The 18420-nt window shown below is 44.6% G+C and overlaps 2 protein-coding genes across 4 annotated transcripts in view; one reads left to right on the forward strand and one right to left on the reverse strand.

The window, feature by feature from the left end:
* The window catches only part of HOOK1 (hook microtubule tethering protein 1), a 36595-nt gene extending 26962 nt beyond the window's left edge, over positions 1–9633 (forward strand). For all 3 annotated transcript variants that reach the window (XM_032117371.1, XM_032117372.1, XM_032117373.1), the window contains 12 exons: positions 390–591; positions 1407–1517; positions 1814–1901; positions 1986–2046; positions 2471–2611; positions 3216–3303; positions 3636–3670; positions 4221–4303; positions 4663–4763; positions 5084–5185; positions 5866–5934; positions 6133–9633. In XM_032117371.1, coding sequence (XP_031973262.1) covers positions 390–591; positions 1407–1517; positions 1814–1901; positions 1986–2046; positions 2471–2611; positions 3216–3303; positions 3636–3670; positions 4221–4303; positions 4663–4763; positions 5084–5185; positions 5866–5934; positions 6133–6291 — 1240 coding nt within the window. In that variant the 3' untranslated portion in view covers positions 6292–9633. The remainder of the gene's footprint in view (positions 1–389; positions 592–1406; positions 1518–1813; positions 1902–1985; positions 2047–2470; positions 2612–3215; positions 3304–3635; positions 3671–4220; positions 4304–4662; positions 4764–5083; positions 5186–5865; positions 5935–6132) is intronic.
* A 2310-nt stretch (positions 9634–11943) lies between these two features.
* On the reverse strand, positions 11944–17662 carry LOC116447809 (cytochrome P450 2J2-like). The gene is made up of 10 exons (XM_032117388.1): positions 17500–17662; positions 16831–17136; positions 16154–16316; positions 15863–16012; positions 15201–15361; positions 14625–14801; positions 14231–14366; positions 13849–14036; positions 13253–13391; positions 11944–12592 (listed from the first exon to the last, which is right to left on the reverse strand). Exons 2-10 carry the CDS (start codon positions 17017–17019, stop codon positions 12417–12419), a joined length of 1479 nt encoding a protein of 492 aa, XP_031973279.1. The 5' UTR covers positions 17020–17136; positions 17500–17662; the 3' UTR covers positions 11944–12416.
* Between the last annotated feature and the right edge of the window lie 758 nt (positions 17663–18420).

The following is an 18420-nucleotide window of genomic DNA, read 5'->3' on the forward strand; positions in this document are numbered from 1 at the left end:
TTTTGTTAATGATTACCTGACAGTTCTTGGTTGTATCTGCCAGTGATTGTTTCATAGAGCAGTTGTGTTCTAATTCTGTATAATCCCCCAGTGAGAACATACCAGGTACCAGTACTTTGAGATGACTGTCTAGCACAGGATGTTGTGGTGCCACGGAATTCCTTAGGGATATTTGACCCACTAACCCTTGCTGGCATGTGACTGTCAGTCTCACTTGAAGGTTGGCTGATTTCAGTTTTATTAAGCAAGTTTGTGTTGATGATACATTTAAAAATAAAGCAGTGAGATGTAACTGCTGCTAAGCTGTCACATCTCTCTTTGAAAGCAGCCTGTGTCAGCAGAGTTGGAGTTCTGTAATCCTTCCTTCTAATTGCTGCTTATACCTTAAGGGCCACTGCAGACAAGGCAAGCAAGCTGGAGTCAACGGTGGAAGTGTATCGGAAGAAGCTGCAGGATCTGAACGATTTCCGCAGGCAGGTGAAGTCCCTGCAGGAGACCAACATGATGTACATGCACAACACAGTCAGCCTGGAGGATGAGCTCAGGAAAGCCAACGCAGCACGAGCCCAGCTGGAAACCTACAAAAGACAGGTAGTGCAGCACTTGTGTTTGAAAGGTTCATTTTTCCCCAGGTAGCCGGGAACACCTTAACAACCCTGCATTGTCCCTTTGGAATTTCTTATTTGTGAAAACTCCTTCATACCCTGCCATTCCCCCTGTCTGTTAAACTTGCAAGCTTGACTGTAGCTGCCCTCTCAACTGATGTGAGGGTCCGTAGCCTGCACGTTTTTCTTCTTTACTCTGACCTCAAGTAATTTGTGTGCCTGGGAGAGGTTGATCAGCTGTAATTGAGATAATTTATATGGAATCATAGAATGCATTGGGTTGGAAGGGGACCTTGAAGATAATCTCATTCTACAGCCACAGGCAGGGTCACCTTCTAGCTTCCACTATCCCAGGTTGCTCCAAGCCCCATCCAACCTGACCTTGAACACTTCCAGGGGTGGGACACCTACAACTTCCCTTGGCAATCTGTGCCAGGGCCTCACCACCCTCACAGTAAAGAATTTTTTCCTAATACCTAATCTAAACCCATTCTTTTTCCATTTGAACCCATTCCCCCTGTCTTGTCACTATGTGCTTACATTCTTATATTCTTATCTTTCTTCATGGAAACGAGAAGTTTAATTTTAATTTTTGTAGTAATTTAGAGAGTTAACTGAAAAACCAAAAAACCAACAAAAACCCCCCAAAACACACAGGCCCCCATCCTATCTTCTCTTCCCTAAGCTTGAGTGATCAACTGTTTTATTTTGCCTGAATTGGGCAGGGGTGACTGTTTTAATATAGCTTTTGGGAGAAGCATCTTGCAGCATTCCTCTGCTAAATAATGTTTTTATGAAAAGGTCCAGGAGCTTCATAACAAACTGTCTGAAGAATCCAAAAGAGCTGATAAGCTGGCGTTTGAAATGAAGCGACTTGAAGAAAAATATGAAGCGTTAATGAAAGAAAAAGAGGTAAGTCCCTTCAAGAGTTTGTTTGAGCACCTCATAAATCTCTCTCAAATCCTCTGCTTGAGGAGAACCTTCCTGGCAGTAGTGCCATCATAGTAGTAAAGTTTAGTGCCCTGTGTGTGTGGATATACATATAAAACATAAGATGGAATAATCGAATCATGAAGGTTGGAAAAGATCTCCAAGATCATCAAGACCAACTTAAAATGTGCATGTGTCATTATTACTTCTGATTAACGTTATTTGGTTTTAAAAGTGGTGCAGCCTGACCTAATTCCACCTCAAATGTGTCTTGTTAGAGATTGATAGTGCAGTGTGATGCATTAAGAGAGACAAATGAGGAGCTCCGGTATGCACAGATGCAGCAGGATCACCTGAGTCAAACAGGTACTGCTTTATCTTTAGAGGCTTTTTTATTTGTATTAGAGGTTTCTTTAAGTGTGTTAAATTAAACCCCTCATGTGATTTCAGGTGAATCTCGTTTTAAAAGCCATGAGAATCTTGCTGCTGAAATTCTGCCAGTGGAATATAGGTGAGACGAAAGTTTTCAGGTTGTTTTGGGATATTCATGGGTGGGGCATGATACTGCCTGTGTGAAAGTTCAGTATTTTCCTCAACATGATTCTTTATCCCACTCCTTGCTTTGCCTCCATGTGGGTGTTAATAATTATTTCCCCATACTGTGATTACTTTGTTTTCTTTCCTAAAGTCATATCAGATTGCTGTATATAAATCTAGGTTTGGAGTGACAATTTAAAATTCTGCTCATATCTCTTCAAGTTTTCAAACATTTTAAGTTGCCTTTTAATAACAAATAGCATTGTTACCTCAATTATATCATTAAGCAGAACTTGCTTGGCTCCCTTTGAGGCTGGGGGAGTGAACAGGGCTATTACTTTCTCCTCTTAGTCACCTTCTTAATTAACAGTGGCTTCTTTTTGTTGTTTTTGATTCAGAGAGATGTTTATCCGGCTGCAGCATGAAAATAAGATGCTCCTACTGAAACAGGAAGGATCAGAAAACGAACGGATTGCAGAGCTCCAGGAACAGCTGGAGCAGAAGCACCGGACAGTGAATGAGCTGGAAACTGAGAAAAGGTGATGGGTGAAACTACAACATTGTTAAAATGCAACAAAAAGTGATCTCTGGAGTTTCAGGGTGACCTGTGCCATGCATCTGTAGTGTAGCACTGTGAGGAACCTTTTCTTTCACCAGTGTAATCATAAATGAAGTATAATGAAGTAAGGAAGAAGGGAGGTGATTTGAATGTGGTGGTGTGAGATGTGGTAGGTAGATCTGTGTGTACCATACCCTGAGGGAGGTGTTGCTTACAGGACACTCTTCTTAGCTGTGAGTGATTCTTGGTGGACCAAGAATGGATGTGAACTCTATTTCTAGAACTTCAGACTCTTAGACGATGGATTTTCTATCAATGAATGCTAAAGCAGTTTACTAGAATATGAAAATTTTTGGTAGTTATGTTTTCTCAAAACTTAAAATGATTACAGGAATTTCATTATAAAGTATTCAAGAAAGCTCCATGTTTGTTTCAGCAGAAGTTCAAGTCAAACTAAAAGCATTTGAAATCAGTTTATTTGTGGCTTAAATCCTGCTCAGTAGACCCTCTGAAAAATTAATGAAACAGAAAAGTCTGCCTGTGAACTATTCAGATGGGCAATAACTGTCTTTTCCTCCTGAAAGGCTCAATGAAGAGCGTATTGGGGGATTACAGCAGCAAATTGAAGATCTGCAAAAGACTCTACAGGAGCAGGGATCCAAGACTGAGGGAGTAAGTGAAACATATTGCCAGTTTTGTCTAAAGTCCTCCAGTGTAGCAGCAAGTCCTTTGTTTAGATGTGCATTTTACTTTTCAGTGTATCTGAAAAGTGACCCCCACAACTGCAGTTCAGTTGAAAAACTCATGTTTTATGTGATTCTTTATGGAGCTGTAACCCTTCTACTTTACTTTAAAGAATCTGTAGTTTTATCATTCAATGGATTTATTTGCTTTGGCTTACTTGGTTGTGCTCTGTATTCTTGGCTGCTTCGTAAGACCCCTTGAATGTTGCATGGTTATGAAATACTGAAATGTAACTGAATTTTAACTCTCTCCTTTCACAGTCCAGCAACCTGAAGCAGAAACTGGCAGCACACATGTAAGTAAGGCACATGCATCCACAATAGCTGGTTTACACTACATAGAGCACAGGAACTGCTTAAATCATGGTAGAGATGTCTTGTTTTTCTAAGCCATTGATTTGAGAATTATGCATAAAGTGAGTTAAATATTGGTGTTGTAGTTTTGTTTACGCTGACCATGATGATCTTGTAATACCAGTACCACTTCACTGTCTGTCTCTTCACCACCATCAGCATTTTAACTGTTTTGATTCTACAACAGGCTGCTAAAACCATCACTCGGAGTGTATTCCACTCTTCTGAAACATTCCCAATCCTTTCAGCAGATGTAGTTCTTGCTAAGATGATGCTGGAGGGGCTTAGCTGTTCATTTTCCTGGTTTTAACTACGGAAGGATCAATTCAGAAGTCACAACTTTTACGATACTAGTATTTCTATTCAAACCCTGAAAAATTGCTAGAGCTTAAAATAGTTATTTTAATACTTCTGTCAGGAGGTTTAAGCTTTCAGCTGTCAAACCTGGAATTATTTGTGAGCTTAATACGTAGCCCAAATTTTCATTCATAGGGAAAAGTTGAACGAGGTTCATGATGAGTTACAGAAGAAAGAGGCTGATCTTGCAGAGCTCCAGCCTGATGACAGTCAGAACCGTGAGTTGTTTTTTGGTATTTTTTTCATAAGACTGTGTTAAGTTTTTTCTGAAATTATTCCCATATCCACTGGACTATAGGATGCTTGTCTGGATGAGGCTTTCTGCTGCAGCTTAGCTTTAAATCTGAACTGGGGGGTGTGAAGGGAGAGGATCCTGGGGGAGATGAGGTTTGTTGAACAGTGCTCTGCAAAATGGGATTTCAGGGTCAGGTGGGACAACTGAAACAAAAATAAGAACTTAAACCTTCTAGCTTCTACATAGTTCTCTGTTTGGGGGCTGGTGAAATCAAGAGAACACAGAAGCCTTGAAAAACCAGTTTCTATTTTGTATGTCTTTGTTGATAATTTCTGTAAACAGCCCAGAAGATCGGAGAGCTGGAAGCAGCTTTACGAAAAAAAGATGAGGATATGAAAGCAATGGAAGAAAGATACAAAATGTACCTTGAAAAAGCAAGGAATGTGAGTGGCACGTTTCTGAACATATGCATTCCTCCCTCATAAATTGTTAAACAAATTGAGTGTCTGTGTCCCCACCTCCCAATTAAACTTAGTAGCTACATCTTGCATTTTTAGTCAGATTGTTCAACTGCAGTCAATTAAGTCTGAGAGAATAAATAGGGTTTAGGCTGAGCATGAGGTGCAGTAAGCATTCCTTTGTATCCTTTGCTCCCTGTTGTACAGTGGAACAGCCTGTTCTGACATTCCTCCTGTCAGCAGATGAGATGGAGAGCTGTTGAGAATCAAACTGACTTGTAATGCTCTTCTTTTGCCTTGTCCAGGTGATAAAAACCTTAGACCCCAAGCTAAATCCAGCATCAGCAGAAATTATGTTGCTCAGAAAACAGATAATGGAAAAAGACAAAAGAATTGAAGCACTAGAGGTAAAAGTCTTACATATATTTAATAACAACTTCTAATATGCTCTGTTTCTGATATTAGGCATTCAAGGTATTGTTTCCTAGTGGTTCAGTAAAATCTGCTTGGCTGAAATTCTGAATGGATTGTTGACAGTAGTCCAAATATCAAAAGAGTTGGGGAAATGCATTCAGTTTCACAGCAATATTGCAGGGACTAGTTAGAATAGTTGCCTCAGCAAATACAGAACTCCTCAACATGATTCAGTAGGCTGATAGGTCTGACTGTATAAATGCTGTGGCCTCACATTTCTTTTATGTAATGTGTACTAGGGAAGTACATTATATAATAGCAATTAGTCAGTCACTGGAGGTACATTCTTTTCAGGTGAAAAATTACTGAATTATTCATAGATTTTCTGATACACAGCAGACGTCTTGTGCATTTCCCCACACAAACCCTCAGAGTACATTTCCAAGTTCCGTTTGTGTTTCTAACCGCAACTTGTGTAGTTCAGCCTCTTCTTAAAGCAGGCTGATATTTATCTCTCAGTCTTTTATGAAAGTATTTTTGTTTATACATCTAGGCTTTGTAGTTACTTTGTGTATTGAAGCATTTCTGCTGCCTGTGTTTATTTCACTCAGTGGACTGCAGTAAGTCTATGCACCTAAAATTTGCGTTTTCACTGAGCTTCGTCTCTTTGCAGAATGAATTCAAAATGGCTAAGCTACGTGACTATGAGGAAAAGCTGATTGTAACTGCATGGTATAACAAGGTGGGTCAAAAAGTCACTTATTGGTATTTCAGAAATCAGAAAAACGTATCTTGCTCCATGTGCCAGTTAAATCTTAGTTAGTCGAAGAAATACAGCAGAAAAAATTTTGTGTGCATACTAAGTAAGCATGAGCGAGATGGGTAATTTTTTTTCTTCTGTTTTTGCTGTTGTTCAAGTTGTAGTTTAACTCCTTTGCAGAGCCTGACCCTGCAGAAGCTGGGCATGGAAGCCAGGCTGGTTGGCAGCAGTGGCAGCTGCGGGGCCGGGCCCGGCCGCTCGTTCCTGGCGCAGCAGCGGCACGTCACCAACACCAGGAGGAACCTCACTGTTAAAGTACCAGGTGCAACATCTGATTAAACACGAGGGCATGAGGAAAACTCACATGCTAAAGTGTCCTTAAATGTTTTATACCTTCCACTTTACCTACTTGATGAAAGAGGAGGTTAGAATGGTGGGCAGCTGCAAATTCCAACCTCAGAACCTGTCAGGAAGGGATTAAGGTGATCAGCCAGAAGGTAGCACCTAGTTTTCCAAGTAGATTTAATAACTGCAGCATGTACAAGCACAACTTAAAAGATTTATATTTGCCTTCAGATTATATTGTAAATATGAAATTTGGCACTATATATTTAAAAGTTTATTTAAATGGGTTTGGGCTAGAAAGTTGACTTTTTTAATGGAAAGATGTTATGCAAAGGTGTACTTCAGGAAACTGGCAATATTGGGCATTTTTGCTGGGCTCTTCTGAAAATAGATCTAAAAGATTGATAGCATCTTTAAAAAAAAAGACTTTTATAGAATAGAAACTACAATTTTAAAAGCAAGAAAATACTTGCATTTATAGAAGAAGAAAATAAAGGTATAGTACCAGTTGTTATGTAACAGAAGACAGGATTTTTTTTGTGAGAAGCAGAATTGCTCAGTTTATTAAAAAAAAAAAAGCAAAGCTTAAGTTTGTGCATATATACACTGAGGAAAACCTGTCTTCAAGATTTGAATTCACTTAAGCCAAAAAGCTTGTCTTTTCCTGGGTAAGAAAAAAGCTATTATATTAACTCAAAAGTCTGGGCTATATTTTAAAAGTCTGGCATATTGGTACACTGCATTTATTTGCAGAAAGGGGATTACGTGGGAAGGAGCCCCATTTATTTCAACCTATTTATACAACCCTGTGCATGGAAATTGCATTTCCTCTTTTTTAATTGTAGTTTCACTTGGGTTATTCTGAGCTAGCTGTGCTAGGCAGAGGAATGAGAGATGGCTTTGGCAATTACTGGCAGCAGAGATTGATTGTTGGCAGGGAGAAAAGTGCATAAACTATAATAGTTTGATAGAAGATGAAATGGGGGTTGATACCTGAAATCTGTGTGCAGGAAGTTGCTGTCTTTCACAAAATTTGCGACTTTATTTCCCAAATGTCTTACTTTTGTTTTTAATTGTATTTTTAAGAAACCTGTTAATGTCTGTTCTTTGCAAGTGGTCTAGGAAAAGATCATTATACCCATAGTTAAATAAAATAAAATTGCAGCAGCCCTTAAAATGAAATGAATACACTCAAATTAAGTATTTGAGGGTGCTGTACCAAACCACCATCTAATATAAAATTCAGCTACATGTGAGAATGAAAACCCACCTGTCTCACCTTTAAGGGTATCTTTGATTTGAGACCAGGGTTCAGCTTTACAGAATTTTTAGCTTTTGAATTGTGACATTTGGATAGTCTATTGTTTTGTCTGCCCCTTACTGTAGCTTGTCCGTTGATTTCTTGCTTCCCCAACATCTTAAATTTTTAATTGGCCATTGCATGTAATGCCAGAGAAAAGGCAAGTATTCATTTTTGATACTTAGGGTCGCTTCTTAGTTGTGGTGGTTGTTTTACAGTGCTGTGTGTATGAATAGGCATTCAGCAGATCTCCTCCTTCAAAAGGCGTTGGTTAAAAGCCAGTCTCATGCAAGTGTGGCATGAGCCAGACACATGGCTGTAGGAGAGTTGTCTGTGGTGGCATTCTTCAGGACTCTCTGCTTCTTTGGACTACCTCGTGGGGTTTGAGGTCTGTTACTGCTGCAGTGGTGCTGGTGGAGTTGGTGTTTTTACGGTACGGTTGCATATTTAATCCGCCGGTGCTGTGGGTGGGAGGTGGGGGTGAGCAGTGGAGCAGGAGATTAAGTCTGAGCAAGATGCTTCCATTCCTAAAATCTGGTACTTGGTGTGTTCTAGTGAAACGTGGAACTGTCTCTGATAGTGTTGAGTGGGTCTCTTAACCCTCATTCTGTGCAGCATGGAAACTTTCATGGATGTCCTTCAAATGCTCATGTAGTTGGTAGGCTTGATTTGTTGTACTTCTCACAGTAGTGGAGCTGTGTCAGTAGTCTGTCAGGTGCTGAATAGTGACAAACTTGGGGCAAATGTCTTTGACTTACACTTCTCAAAACTGCAGACCCTGGGACCAAAAATAACCAAGAACCTCCCTATCATTTAATTGGAAGTTTGTCTTCTGACTAGTGATGGAAGAATTTAAATTCTGAACTACAGGCAGGGACCAGCCTTTTTCAGGGCCCAGTTGTCCCCAGTAATCATGTTGGGGTTGCCAAAATGAATCTAGTTTTCAGGTATTGGACGAAATGTTGCTTATTTGAGACTTTTCCAGACTGTTAAGAGTGAAGCCTGTGAATATCACTCAGAGGTTTCTTTGGGACTGAGAACCTGTTTAAAAGCAGCTGGTCTACGGCTGGTTAAACCTGGGTTCCATCCTGTGAACAAGGACCTGATGTGTAGAAATAAATACTGGATTATAAGCCATGGTGTTGTATTCACTTCAGCTCGTCTGGCTGTGCAGGAAGGACCATCATCAGATCAGGATCATTTTAATGTTTGCTTCACTTGTGTCAAACCAAAAAGCTGCTAAAAACACTGCTGTGTTACAGCTGAGTTGTGTCCAACACGTAGCAGCAGAGCTCTGTGAATCCATGTCCTTTGATGCACCACTGCTGAGGCAGGAGGAACAAAGAGGCCCCTTGACTCTCCTGCAGGATGAATTTGCACCATCCCATCAGCGCCGTTCAGAGCAGACTCAAATATGAGGTGAAACCACTGAATACTGCTGAAGTTACACAGCATTATTAGTAATTCAGCCAGTTTCCAGTAAAACGGGTAATGTAGATCCAAAGAAACAATAAATATGGTCTGATTGACATATCATTTGTTAAATATTTTTTATATAAGATTAATTACTATGGAAGAGAAGTGTTTTATAGCAATAATACAAAATATGGACTAGTAGGTTCTTTTACTCAAGATGGGTCAGGCAGCAGTTTTGAGAAGATTCTTTTGCAACAACCTTATTATATAGTGGATTAAGAAACATTCACTGAAAATAAATTTTCACCTGATTTTTTTGTTCATTAAAATATATATATGGGTATTCTATTTTCTATGATACACACTTACTTGGAAATAAGTAATATAAGCAATACTGATGTTCTATTTAGGTAGCCATAAATAGTTTAGAAATTAGAATATAAAAACAATTGTTTAGGAGTTGGTAATGTCTAGTACAGTAATTTTCTTACTTGTTTCTTTTTCCCCTTCCCCTAAAACTGGAGTTAAGGTTTTCAGTGTATTGGTGTCTACATCTTCTCTTTAAAACAAATGTAAACACTGTGTTGCATAGAACTCGAAAAATTGCACTAATTTTTAAACTTTTGGTTTTATTTTTTTCTTTGGGAAAAATTCTTTTATATTCACATAAAGATTTTTAAAATTAGTTTTTTGGTGTCTTTATTCCAAGCAATGTATTTAATGGTCCTGAGATGCTGTTTCTGGGCAATGCATTACCTGGTTCTACATGTTGGTGCATTTGCACCATCTAAAATGTCCTGTTTCAGGATAAAGATGTATTATAATGGGGGTATGGATGTAATGAGTTGGTGCTGCTCTCCTCTGCTGTTTCCCAAAGCTGCTTCCCTCTGCTTGGCCCACAGACAGTTGTCTCAGAGCTGGGCAGGGGGCCTTGTGAAGTGAAAAGATTAAACCCCTCTACAGATGAGCTGTGAAGTGACCCTGTCAGTAATTATTGCTGCTGAGGTAGGTGAGGGTCTCTGCCTGTCTTCAGCCCCACCTCTGAGGACACAGGGGACAGGTACAGCTCTAAATCACTCTGCTTGCTTTTATTTGGAAAAGAAAACTGCCTGCCCTGTCTAGGCTGCTCTGCAGGTGATTGATGTGCTCCATTCTTAGCCTCATTGTCAGCTCTCTTGTTCCCTGAGCACTACCGCCAACCCAGAAGTGATGTTGGGAAAGAGCAGGCAGCCTTCAGCCCTCCAGAGCGAAGATCTGAGGATGAGGAGCTGCATTGATTCCTCAGCATGGGAGGGCCTGTCCCAGAGAGTGTGAAGGCATTATGGAAGAACTGTTTTTCCTGCTTTCTGAGGCTGGACATAAAAGCAGTTTCAGACACTGAACACCAAAACCTGCAGGTGTGTGAGGGAGAAGGGAAGGGAAGAGGTGCTCAGCTGTGCAGGAAGCCTTAACCAAGCTGCAGGATGTGTTCAGCCCTGACCCTGTTTGTATGCAGCTTTCTGGCAGCTCCTGAAGAGCCAGGCACTGCAGCAGGAGGTTTGTGGAGGGGTGTCCCTGGAAGAGAGGTGCAGGATGAAAGCCCTGAGTGAAAAGGAAAGGAGGAGCTGAGGTCAGTCACATATGGGAGATGTTTTGGTGGGGGGGCAAAATACTCAAGAAGCTTGTGAAATGCATTCTTTTTTTGGAATTTAACTAACCTAGCAGAGGCCTAGAGAGGAAGCTTTTGGATAGAGCAGCAGCTTGGGAAAGGAAATGGGAATCTGAGCAGAGCACTGGGGGGCAAAGTACCACAAAACAGTCAGATGACACCTGTGAACTGGACGTGTTTTGGGAGTAATGCTGCACACAGCAGAAACTCGTCACTGCTCCCCTCCCCTGTTCCCAGTCAATTCCAGGCATGCAGCCTTCCCCTTCAGCTTCTCTCAGGAAAGGAAAAGAAAGGGTATCAGGTCTAGAAAGTCAAATGACTTTCTTGTTTCTGCTGGAAAGGGGAGGTGTGGGAGCCCGTGCCAGCAGCAGGTTGGATGGCAGCTGGCATGAGGAGAAGGAGGGTTGGGGGGCGGGGGCTGACCAGGTTCTCACTAGGAATGGGATGAGACAAGTCTGCATTTTATAAATGGGCTGGTTTGTGTCCCACCATGTGTCCTCTTTTCTCCACCTTATGGATGTGTGAAACAGCCTCAAGTATCAGGAACACCTATCTCAGTCCAAACTCTTGTTTCCCCTGGGACAGAACACCAGAGGAGGTGGCAGAACCCCCCCCCCCCCAGCCCGGTGCTGAAGGAGCTTTGTCAGAAGCTGTGTTCACCTGGGAGAAATTTGCTTCCTCTAGGAACATCCAGGGAAAATTGAAAATGAAGAGGAAAAGATTGCTCGCTGATCATTTCCTCAGCAGGAGAGCAGGAGCTGGAGGTGTGTGTTCCTGGTGTTGTGCTGATTTCCTGAGGCAGCCCCCATCCTGCTCCTGGGAGCTGCAGCTTCAACGGGGTCCTCTGGTGCAGCTGTTTCCCAGTTCAGTGCATTTCCTGGTGTTAACCATTGGTTGCCTATCTTGGGCTGGTTTCACTGTGTAGGTGATGGTTTAAAATAGTAATTTGTTGCTGTTATTTTCCAAGGCACTCTTTCCCTCATGAGACTGTTGAGTGCAGCTTAACCATGTCATGTGTTGCTGGAGCTCACCCCGCTGCTCCTGGACACACCAGTCACTCCGTGATGCTGGGCAGGTAAACAGGGAGGATTTTGCATATTGTAATTCTAGTTGTGCTGTCAGGATCATTTTTTCCATCACTTCTGTAGGAATTGCCTTTGCTTTTACAGTGCCAGCCTCCTGCAGTGCTGCAGCACTGCAGGGGCAGAAACACAGGGCCCACAGCCAGTGCCAGACATGACCTGTGTTGGTCTTCACTTTGCAGAACACTTCATGACAAAAGTGTTTTGGTAAAGATTTATTGATGCATGGGACAGGTTTTATAGAGTGACATTTTTTTAGAGGAGTACATATTAAGGAAATGTCAAATTAATACTGGTGTTAATGTTATAAAACAAAGGCTGATATTGCCCTTCCACTGTACCCAGCCACAGCCTCAACAGTGCAGTCTCTAAAGTATCCCTCATTTTGCCAAGGTGAACCATGGCCATCCATCATAAAATTAGGAAAGCCCTAAACCTCTCATTCATTTACAGTGCCATAGGGCAAGCCTAAAAATGCCCTGGTAGCTCCCAGACTGATCACCTGATCACATTATCACAGGATACAGGGTGCAAGGTCTACTTGCAATAGAAATGATTTTGCAATTGCTTTGAAAGAAAGAAACCCCCTAGCCTCCCCCTGGAGCTGTCAAGAGCTTGTTTTCAGCACTCTTCACAGAGGATTTTCCATGTGAGGATGGTGGCCAAGGCTTCCCTACCGAGGCACAGCACAGATCTTGTAGGGCTGTGGGGCCATTGCAATGCCTATCATGGGCTGGAGGCTGAGCTTGGTGTCTGGGGGTACCTGGAAGGTGAATTTCTGGAGCAGGGATGTGAAGAAGAGGAAGAGCTCAGCACGGGCCAGCACCTCTCCCAGGCAGGCACGCTTTCCTGCGGAGACAGCAACCCACGACATCCTCAGACTCTGCTTTTGCTGCTGAAAATGCTCTGCCCGCCCTTGGGACCACGGTCTAGCTGTGTTATCCCATTCCTGGATGAGTTTTGCAACCCAAACCAAGCTTCCCAGTAACGACTTTGGCATTACAGTATGGTCTGCCCCCCAAATTGCATGCCTTTGTGAGGACAATTCACATGCACACACACAGCCTGGACCATGCCCATGCTGGGAGAGCTCACCAAAGAGAGCTACCAGAGGAGTTGTGTGATGCTGGTGGAAACAGGTGCTGAAAGCAACTTCCCCAGGGAGAGCTGCTGGCTGGGGAACCCTGTTGTGGCAGCAGTGAGGCCCCTGGTGAGCTCAGCCATGTGGGAGCAGGAGCATGGAGCACTGCTCTTGCCTCGGTGAAGGTGTTCCTAAGGTCTCTGGAATTTACATGGTTTTTTATTCATCCTCATTTCTCTTTTGTGAGTGTGAAGAGAGACAAGAAAGAGCCCCAAGTGTGGCTGTGGTACTTGGGGCAGGCCATGGGAGCAGTTTGGGCAAAACGTCCCAGGGTGTATCTGCCCTTTCCATTGCTATTTTCCTCTCTGTCTCCACCCTGCAGTTGGAAACTCAAGCCCACATGTGCACCACAAGTCAGCGAGTCTTACCCACAGAAAATGGTATAAAATATTCTTTTTTACAGAACTTCCCATCCTTCAGAAAATGCTCAGGGTTAAAAGCATCAGGGGTTTCCCACTCACTCTTGTCAAACAGCAGAGAGGTTAAATTTGTCATTACAATAGTGCCCTAAGAGGAAAAAAAAGAAAAATAAATCACACTTTCTCTAGCACTGACAGCAAGAGGGGCAGTTTTATCTTCCAGTCTCCTCTCCAGGAAGAACATCCACAGTCAAATCCTACCAAAATTATTTGTGCCATACCCCACTGCACGCCCAGATCTTTCTACTTCTTGTCTGTTTGGAGGTGTGGTTATATAACTGCATTTTTCCCTCATCAGCATTGTTTTTATCTGTTGTAAACTTGGGTCAAAGTTCTGTAAGAGCTGGGATCTGTGCCTCAAAGGCATGTGTGGGGGTGTGGCACCATTCAGGGAACTGGAGAACATTGTTTGGATAGCAAAAATCCATGTTCAGCAGGAGTGAACTCTGGGCAGGGACACTGTCTGCACAGGAGGGACCTGGCCTGGCACACTGTGCCCTGGGGAGCTGGGAGTCTCCCTGGAGTCCCAGCGCTCCGGAATTTACCTTTGGGATGTAGTAGCCATCCAAGTGGGTATCCTCTGATGCCATTCTTGGCACGTTGAAAGGGATAACGTTGCCTTTCCTCTGCACTTCATGGATGACAGCGTTGGTGTAGTGCAGGTTGTTCCTGTCCTCCAGGGCTGGTGGCCGTGCCTGGCCAATGACTGCATCGATCTCGGCTTGCACCCGGGCTGGGGGGAAAGAGCAGGAATCAGCCCAGGGAGCAACCCGCGGAACATTACAAGGCTATTGCTGTAAGGGTCCACCAAGGGACCTGGGCCACTGTTTACACCTCTTATGCAAGTGTGGGGACATTCCCAGCTGCTCTCTCGCAAAGCTGTGACAGATAAAAGCAAGGGAAAACACTGAGTTTTCTTAACTGTACCTTGAATTTCTGGATACGTGGCCATAAACAGCAAAGCCCAGCGGAGGGTTGAGGATGTGGTCTCGGTCCCGGCTACCAGCAGGTCGAGTGTGCAGGCCGTGAGATGTTCCTCCTGGAAGGTGTCACTGCCGTTGTCCTTCATGAGAGGATGTGTTAGTGCCACAGGAACAGTGAGGGTGTCCTGGCACCAGGCTTGGTCCAGACCCCCGCAAGGATTTTGGTAGAAACTGCTGACCCCCCTGCATCCCCATCCTGCTGGTGGTGGCCTGAACCTGATATCTGTCCTGAGCTCATAAGAGGCCACACAGGCAATTAGATGGAGAATCTGGGCTCATTTCCCATCCCTTCTGATGGCTAAGCCCTGCCCCAGTAGGGTTTTCTCCCCATTGCTGACCTTGGAAATCTCCAGCAGGTAGCTGTCGATGTAGTCTCGGCACTCCGAGGGGTTCCAGTCCTCCTTGTGTTTGTTGATCTGCTCTTGCATAAATTTTTTCAACACCCTCCAGTTTTTAAAAATGGTTTGGTGGGCTCCAGGTAAGTACTTCATTATAGATGGGAAGTTGTTATACAGCTTTGAACACAGAAGGAGAACAACAAATTGAATAAATGACTTTAAAAAACTCTTCTGACATTGAAACTTGGAGTCTGCAATTGCACTTGCTGAATTTCTGGACCTGGTGGAAATAGCTCAGGTCCAGAAGAGTAGAATTCTCATTATGGAGTAACTTGTGTGTTACTCAGTGTTTCAGCAGACAAGCTGACAATCAGTGGGCAGGAAAAGTGATTTTGGGTGAGAGAGAGCAGCGTGAGTATGGCACAACTTGAACTGAAAGCAGAAAGAAATTACAGGCAAATCTATCCTGTGCAAAGGAACGTGGAATGACAGGTTTGGTGATGACAGCACTGTGACTTTTGAGGCTGACTCCAGAGATGAAACCGTGGCCCTGCGTTGGTGGGAGGAGGGCTGTACCTGGCTCGTGATGGCTCCATGGAGGACAATCGTGTCGTACATCAGCTTCAGCAGCCTTTGGAAGTCCTCATCGTGATATTCAAACCGATTGCCAAAGATGAGGGAGCAGATGACGTTTGAAATAGCATTAGTGACTTTAAACTGAGGGTTGAAAGGATTCCCTGGAGAAGAAAAAGATCAGTTCTCTTCCATTCTTCTCAGAAAAGAAGAAAACACACGTCAGAGGTAAAATAGTCACGAAATAGGAATGAACTGAGTGGCCCCTCATGGGCACTGTCCTATGTCAGTGCCTTCCTGGGGTGCCTGGCTGACCCCATGAGCTGGCCAAGCTTGGCAGGGCAACCCCAGTGGTCCCAGTTCAATCAGATTATGGAGATGTTTGTTTACTTTGGAAATCAAAGTCTGCAGGATGTCATTCGAATTCATTGGAAATATCAGCGTTTATGCACACATGGTATATCCCAGAGAGGAGTAGGCTGAAGGTGGGCTATGAATAATGCAGTGGGTGTTGCCTGGCTGCGTTCCCCAACCAGCTGGAAGGCAAAGCACCTGTAGAAAGGAGCAGGGATGCTGGCAGGTGGGGTATTTCTCAGCAGGCAGTGAAATTATAACAGGCCCTACCAGTTCCTGCCTTCACAGCTGATGAGGGCTGTGGGACTCACCCTGCTCATCCCTAAATGCATCCACGAGGTATTGGCACTCCTCCTGGATGCGCTCCTCCAGGCTCCTCTTCCCCAAGCCAAAGTTTCGGAGTGTGGTCAGGGTGAACCTCCTCTGTGCCTTCCACAGGTGCCCGGTGGAGGAGATCAGTCCTGGCAGGAACACCCCCTGTGAGCCAGGGCTGATCCCCTATCGAGGGAGAAAAGCTCCAGGGCTCTGCCCTCTCTCCACTCTCCAGTTGTCTCAGACCTCTGCAGGGTCAAGGCTTGGCTCTTACTTGAGGGATAACTCACCCATCTTGCTGAAGATCTCCTCGTCGAGTGGAAGATCAGGGCGGTCCATGAACTTTTCCCCTTGGTTCACAAGCACTTCCTTCACCAGCCGCATCCCACTTACCATCACTAACTTCATGCTGCCCATGTGCATGCCAAAGATGTCACCGTATCTTTTACTCACCTGGGAGGGGACATGAATAAAAGGGGTTACATTTGCAATGAATGTGCCTGGTGAGACTGGGACGGCCCTGTCACGGGACTTGGGTGAAAATATGGGAAGAGTGGGAGGGGAGACAGAATGTGTGCACTCTGCCTGAGGGCACAGACTTTTTTCTTTCCTCTTTTCCTGAATCGGTGATCCAGAGTTGGTGTTAATTTGCCATAAATTCAGTAAGCCTCACCAGGTTTGATTTTTCAGTCCTATGTTTTTCCAGTTTTTGTTTCACCCTATCCCAGCCCCAACTCAGACCTACAGGGTTCATATATCTGTGACTGCACCTGTGGTATCATGTTGTGACCTTTGCCCACAGGATCACTCCACACATCACCCTCCTTGTACTCAGGTAAGTGTTATCAATGAGGGCAAACCTCCTGCCTGCCTTCGGGTGTTTGGGTTATCCCCTTCCCTGCATGGCCAGAGATGTGTAGCTGCAATCCCTCCATCCCTTCCCCACACTGCCCACCCACCTACATACCCTCTTCACTGAGGCCACGGGATCTTTGAAGTTTACAAGGTAGAGGTGCCCCAAAAAGGGAAGGCGGAAGGGGGTGGGAGGGAAGTTCTTTGGAGTTCTGTTCTTCATGTAGTCAGTGATGAGCAGGAAGACAAGGAGAAAGATGAGGAATGTCTGGAGGGAGATGCTGTCCCAGGGGAAGTGCAGCATGGCTGGGTGGTGGGGCTCTGCAGGGATGTGTCCCACAGCAGGTCAGAGCAGGTAGAGCTCACAGGGCACCACTGAGGCCCCCAGGGCCAGGGGAAGATGGATGATACGCTGGCACAGCTGTGGGTGCAAACACAGGATAGCATGGAGTGGCTTTTGCTGGCCTGGTCTAGAGGCTGTGTTCAGACTCCTGCTTTCCCAGCTTTCAGCAGCAATTAAAACCCTTCTTGATTAAACTGAAAGATTTCCTCTGATCTGATTTAAAAAAAAACCCCACCATAAATCAGAACACCCCCAGCTTCCCCTTTCCGCTCCAGCCTCCCCTCAGTACTTTACTAAACCCTAGTGCTCCGTGCCCTTGTCTAAAGGACAGAAATGAGCTTTGTGGAATTGAGATCAAAACCTTCTGGCAGCTTCACTGTGCTGTTCCCACAAGCCCATCTCCTGGGATGAACCCTGCTCTCTCCCCCCCGGTGCCCTCACCGTGCGTTTCAGTGTCGGCTTCTCAGCGCCAGGGAGGCTCCAGCTGCTCCGAGAGCCTTGTGCTTTCCTTGTTTACAGCAGCTCGCTCGCTGGTATGAGGAGTCCTGGGCCAAGCCCCAGGTGTCAGGGGACATCCGAGATAAGGTTGCACAAACCTTTCACAAACCCTCTGACTCAGTTTTGTGTTTCTGTGTGCCTGGTGACGTGGGCTGGGAGTAAACAGCTGTCCCGGAACTCAGCGCTTCCGAAGCACCGTCATTTTCTGATCTCCACCAGACGGGTGCAGGCAGAACAGCTTGCTCTGGCCATGCCTTGAGCCCTCCAGCCACCCCTTCCCACTTACCTTGTCCTTCACCACAGGTTACGACCCAAAGCCCCTCAGAGCTCAGGCAGGTGCTGAGAAGCTGATGCAGATGCCCAGCTCTGCAGGCTGGAGCCCTTCAGTGGTAGCTGGCAGCAGAATGTGCCGCATTTTCCCACCCAGGAGCAGCTTTGGGTTAGAGTGGTGTTCACACACACAGATCACATGGAATTTTGATGTGTATGTTGTGTTTTACTGTGAAAGGAGCAGGGAGCAGCAGCACTTTGCCCTTGCACCACGTGGCTCTGCTACAGCCCTTTGCGGTCATCAGCTGCCACCTCCTGCTCTGGGGATGTTTTGGGTTCCTTTTCTCTCTTTTGGAGGCATCAGTTGTGGCTGTTGGGATTGTCCAGTGCTGATGACAGGGCACAGAGGTGCAGCAGAGCCACTGGAGTGATGCCATACACATGCTCTCCTTGGGAAGCTGGAGAAGTCAAATCTCTGTTTTATTGTGGAATTTAAAGGGGAAAAACCTGTTTTTGAGGAAAATCTCTCTTTTTACCTCTGGTTTTTAAGCACACTTGGGCATGAACCTGTGGAGATGCACGTGTTCCCCAGCA

The sequence above is a fragment of the Corvus moneduloides genome, chromosome 9 (assembly GCF_009650955.1).
Source record: "Corvus moneduloides isolate bCorMon1 chromosome 9, bCorMon1.pri, whole genome shotgun sequence".
NCBI lineage: Eukaryota > Metazoa > Chordata > Aves > Passeriformes > Corvidae > Corvus > Corvus moneduloides.

Coding starts and splice junctions, on each gene's coding strand:
- LOC116447809 (XM_032117388.1), bottom strand. CDS start 17,019: ATGCTGCACTTCCCCTGGGACAGCATCTCCCTCCAGACATTCCTCATC. Junction 16,013..16,153: donor GGAGATCTTCAGCAAGATGG/GTGAGTTATCCC, acceptor TGTTCCTGCCAG/GACTGATCTCCTCCACCGGG. Junction 15,362..15,862: donor TGCATTTAGGGATGAGCAGG/GTGAGTCCCACA, acceptor TTTCTTCTCCAG/GGAATCCTTTCAACCCTCAG.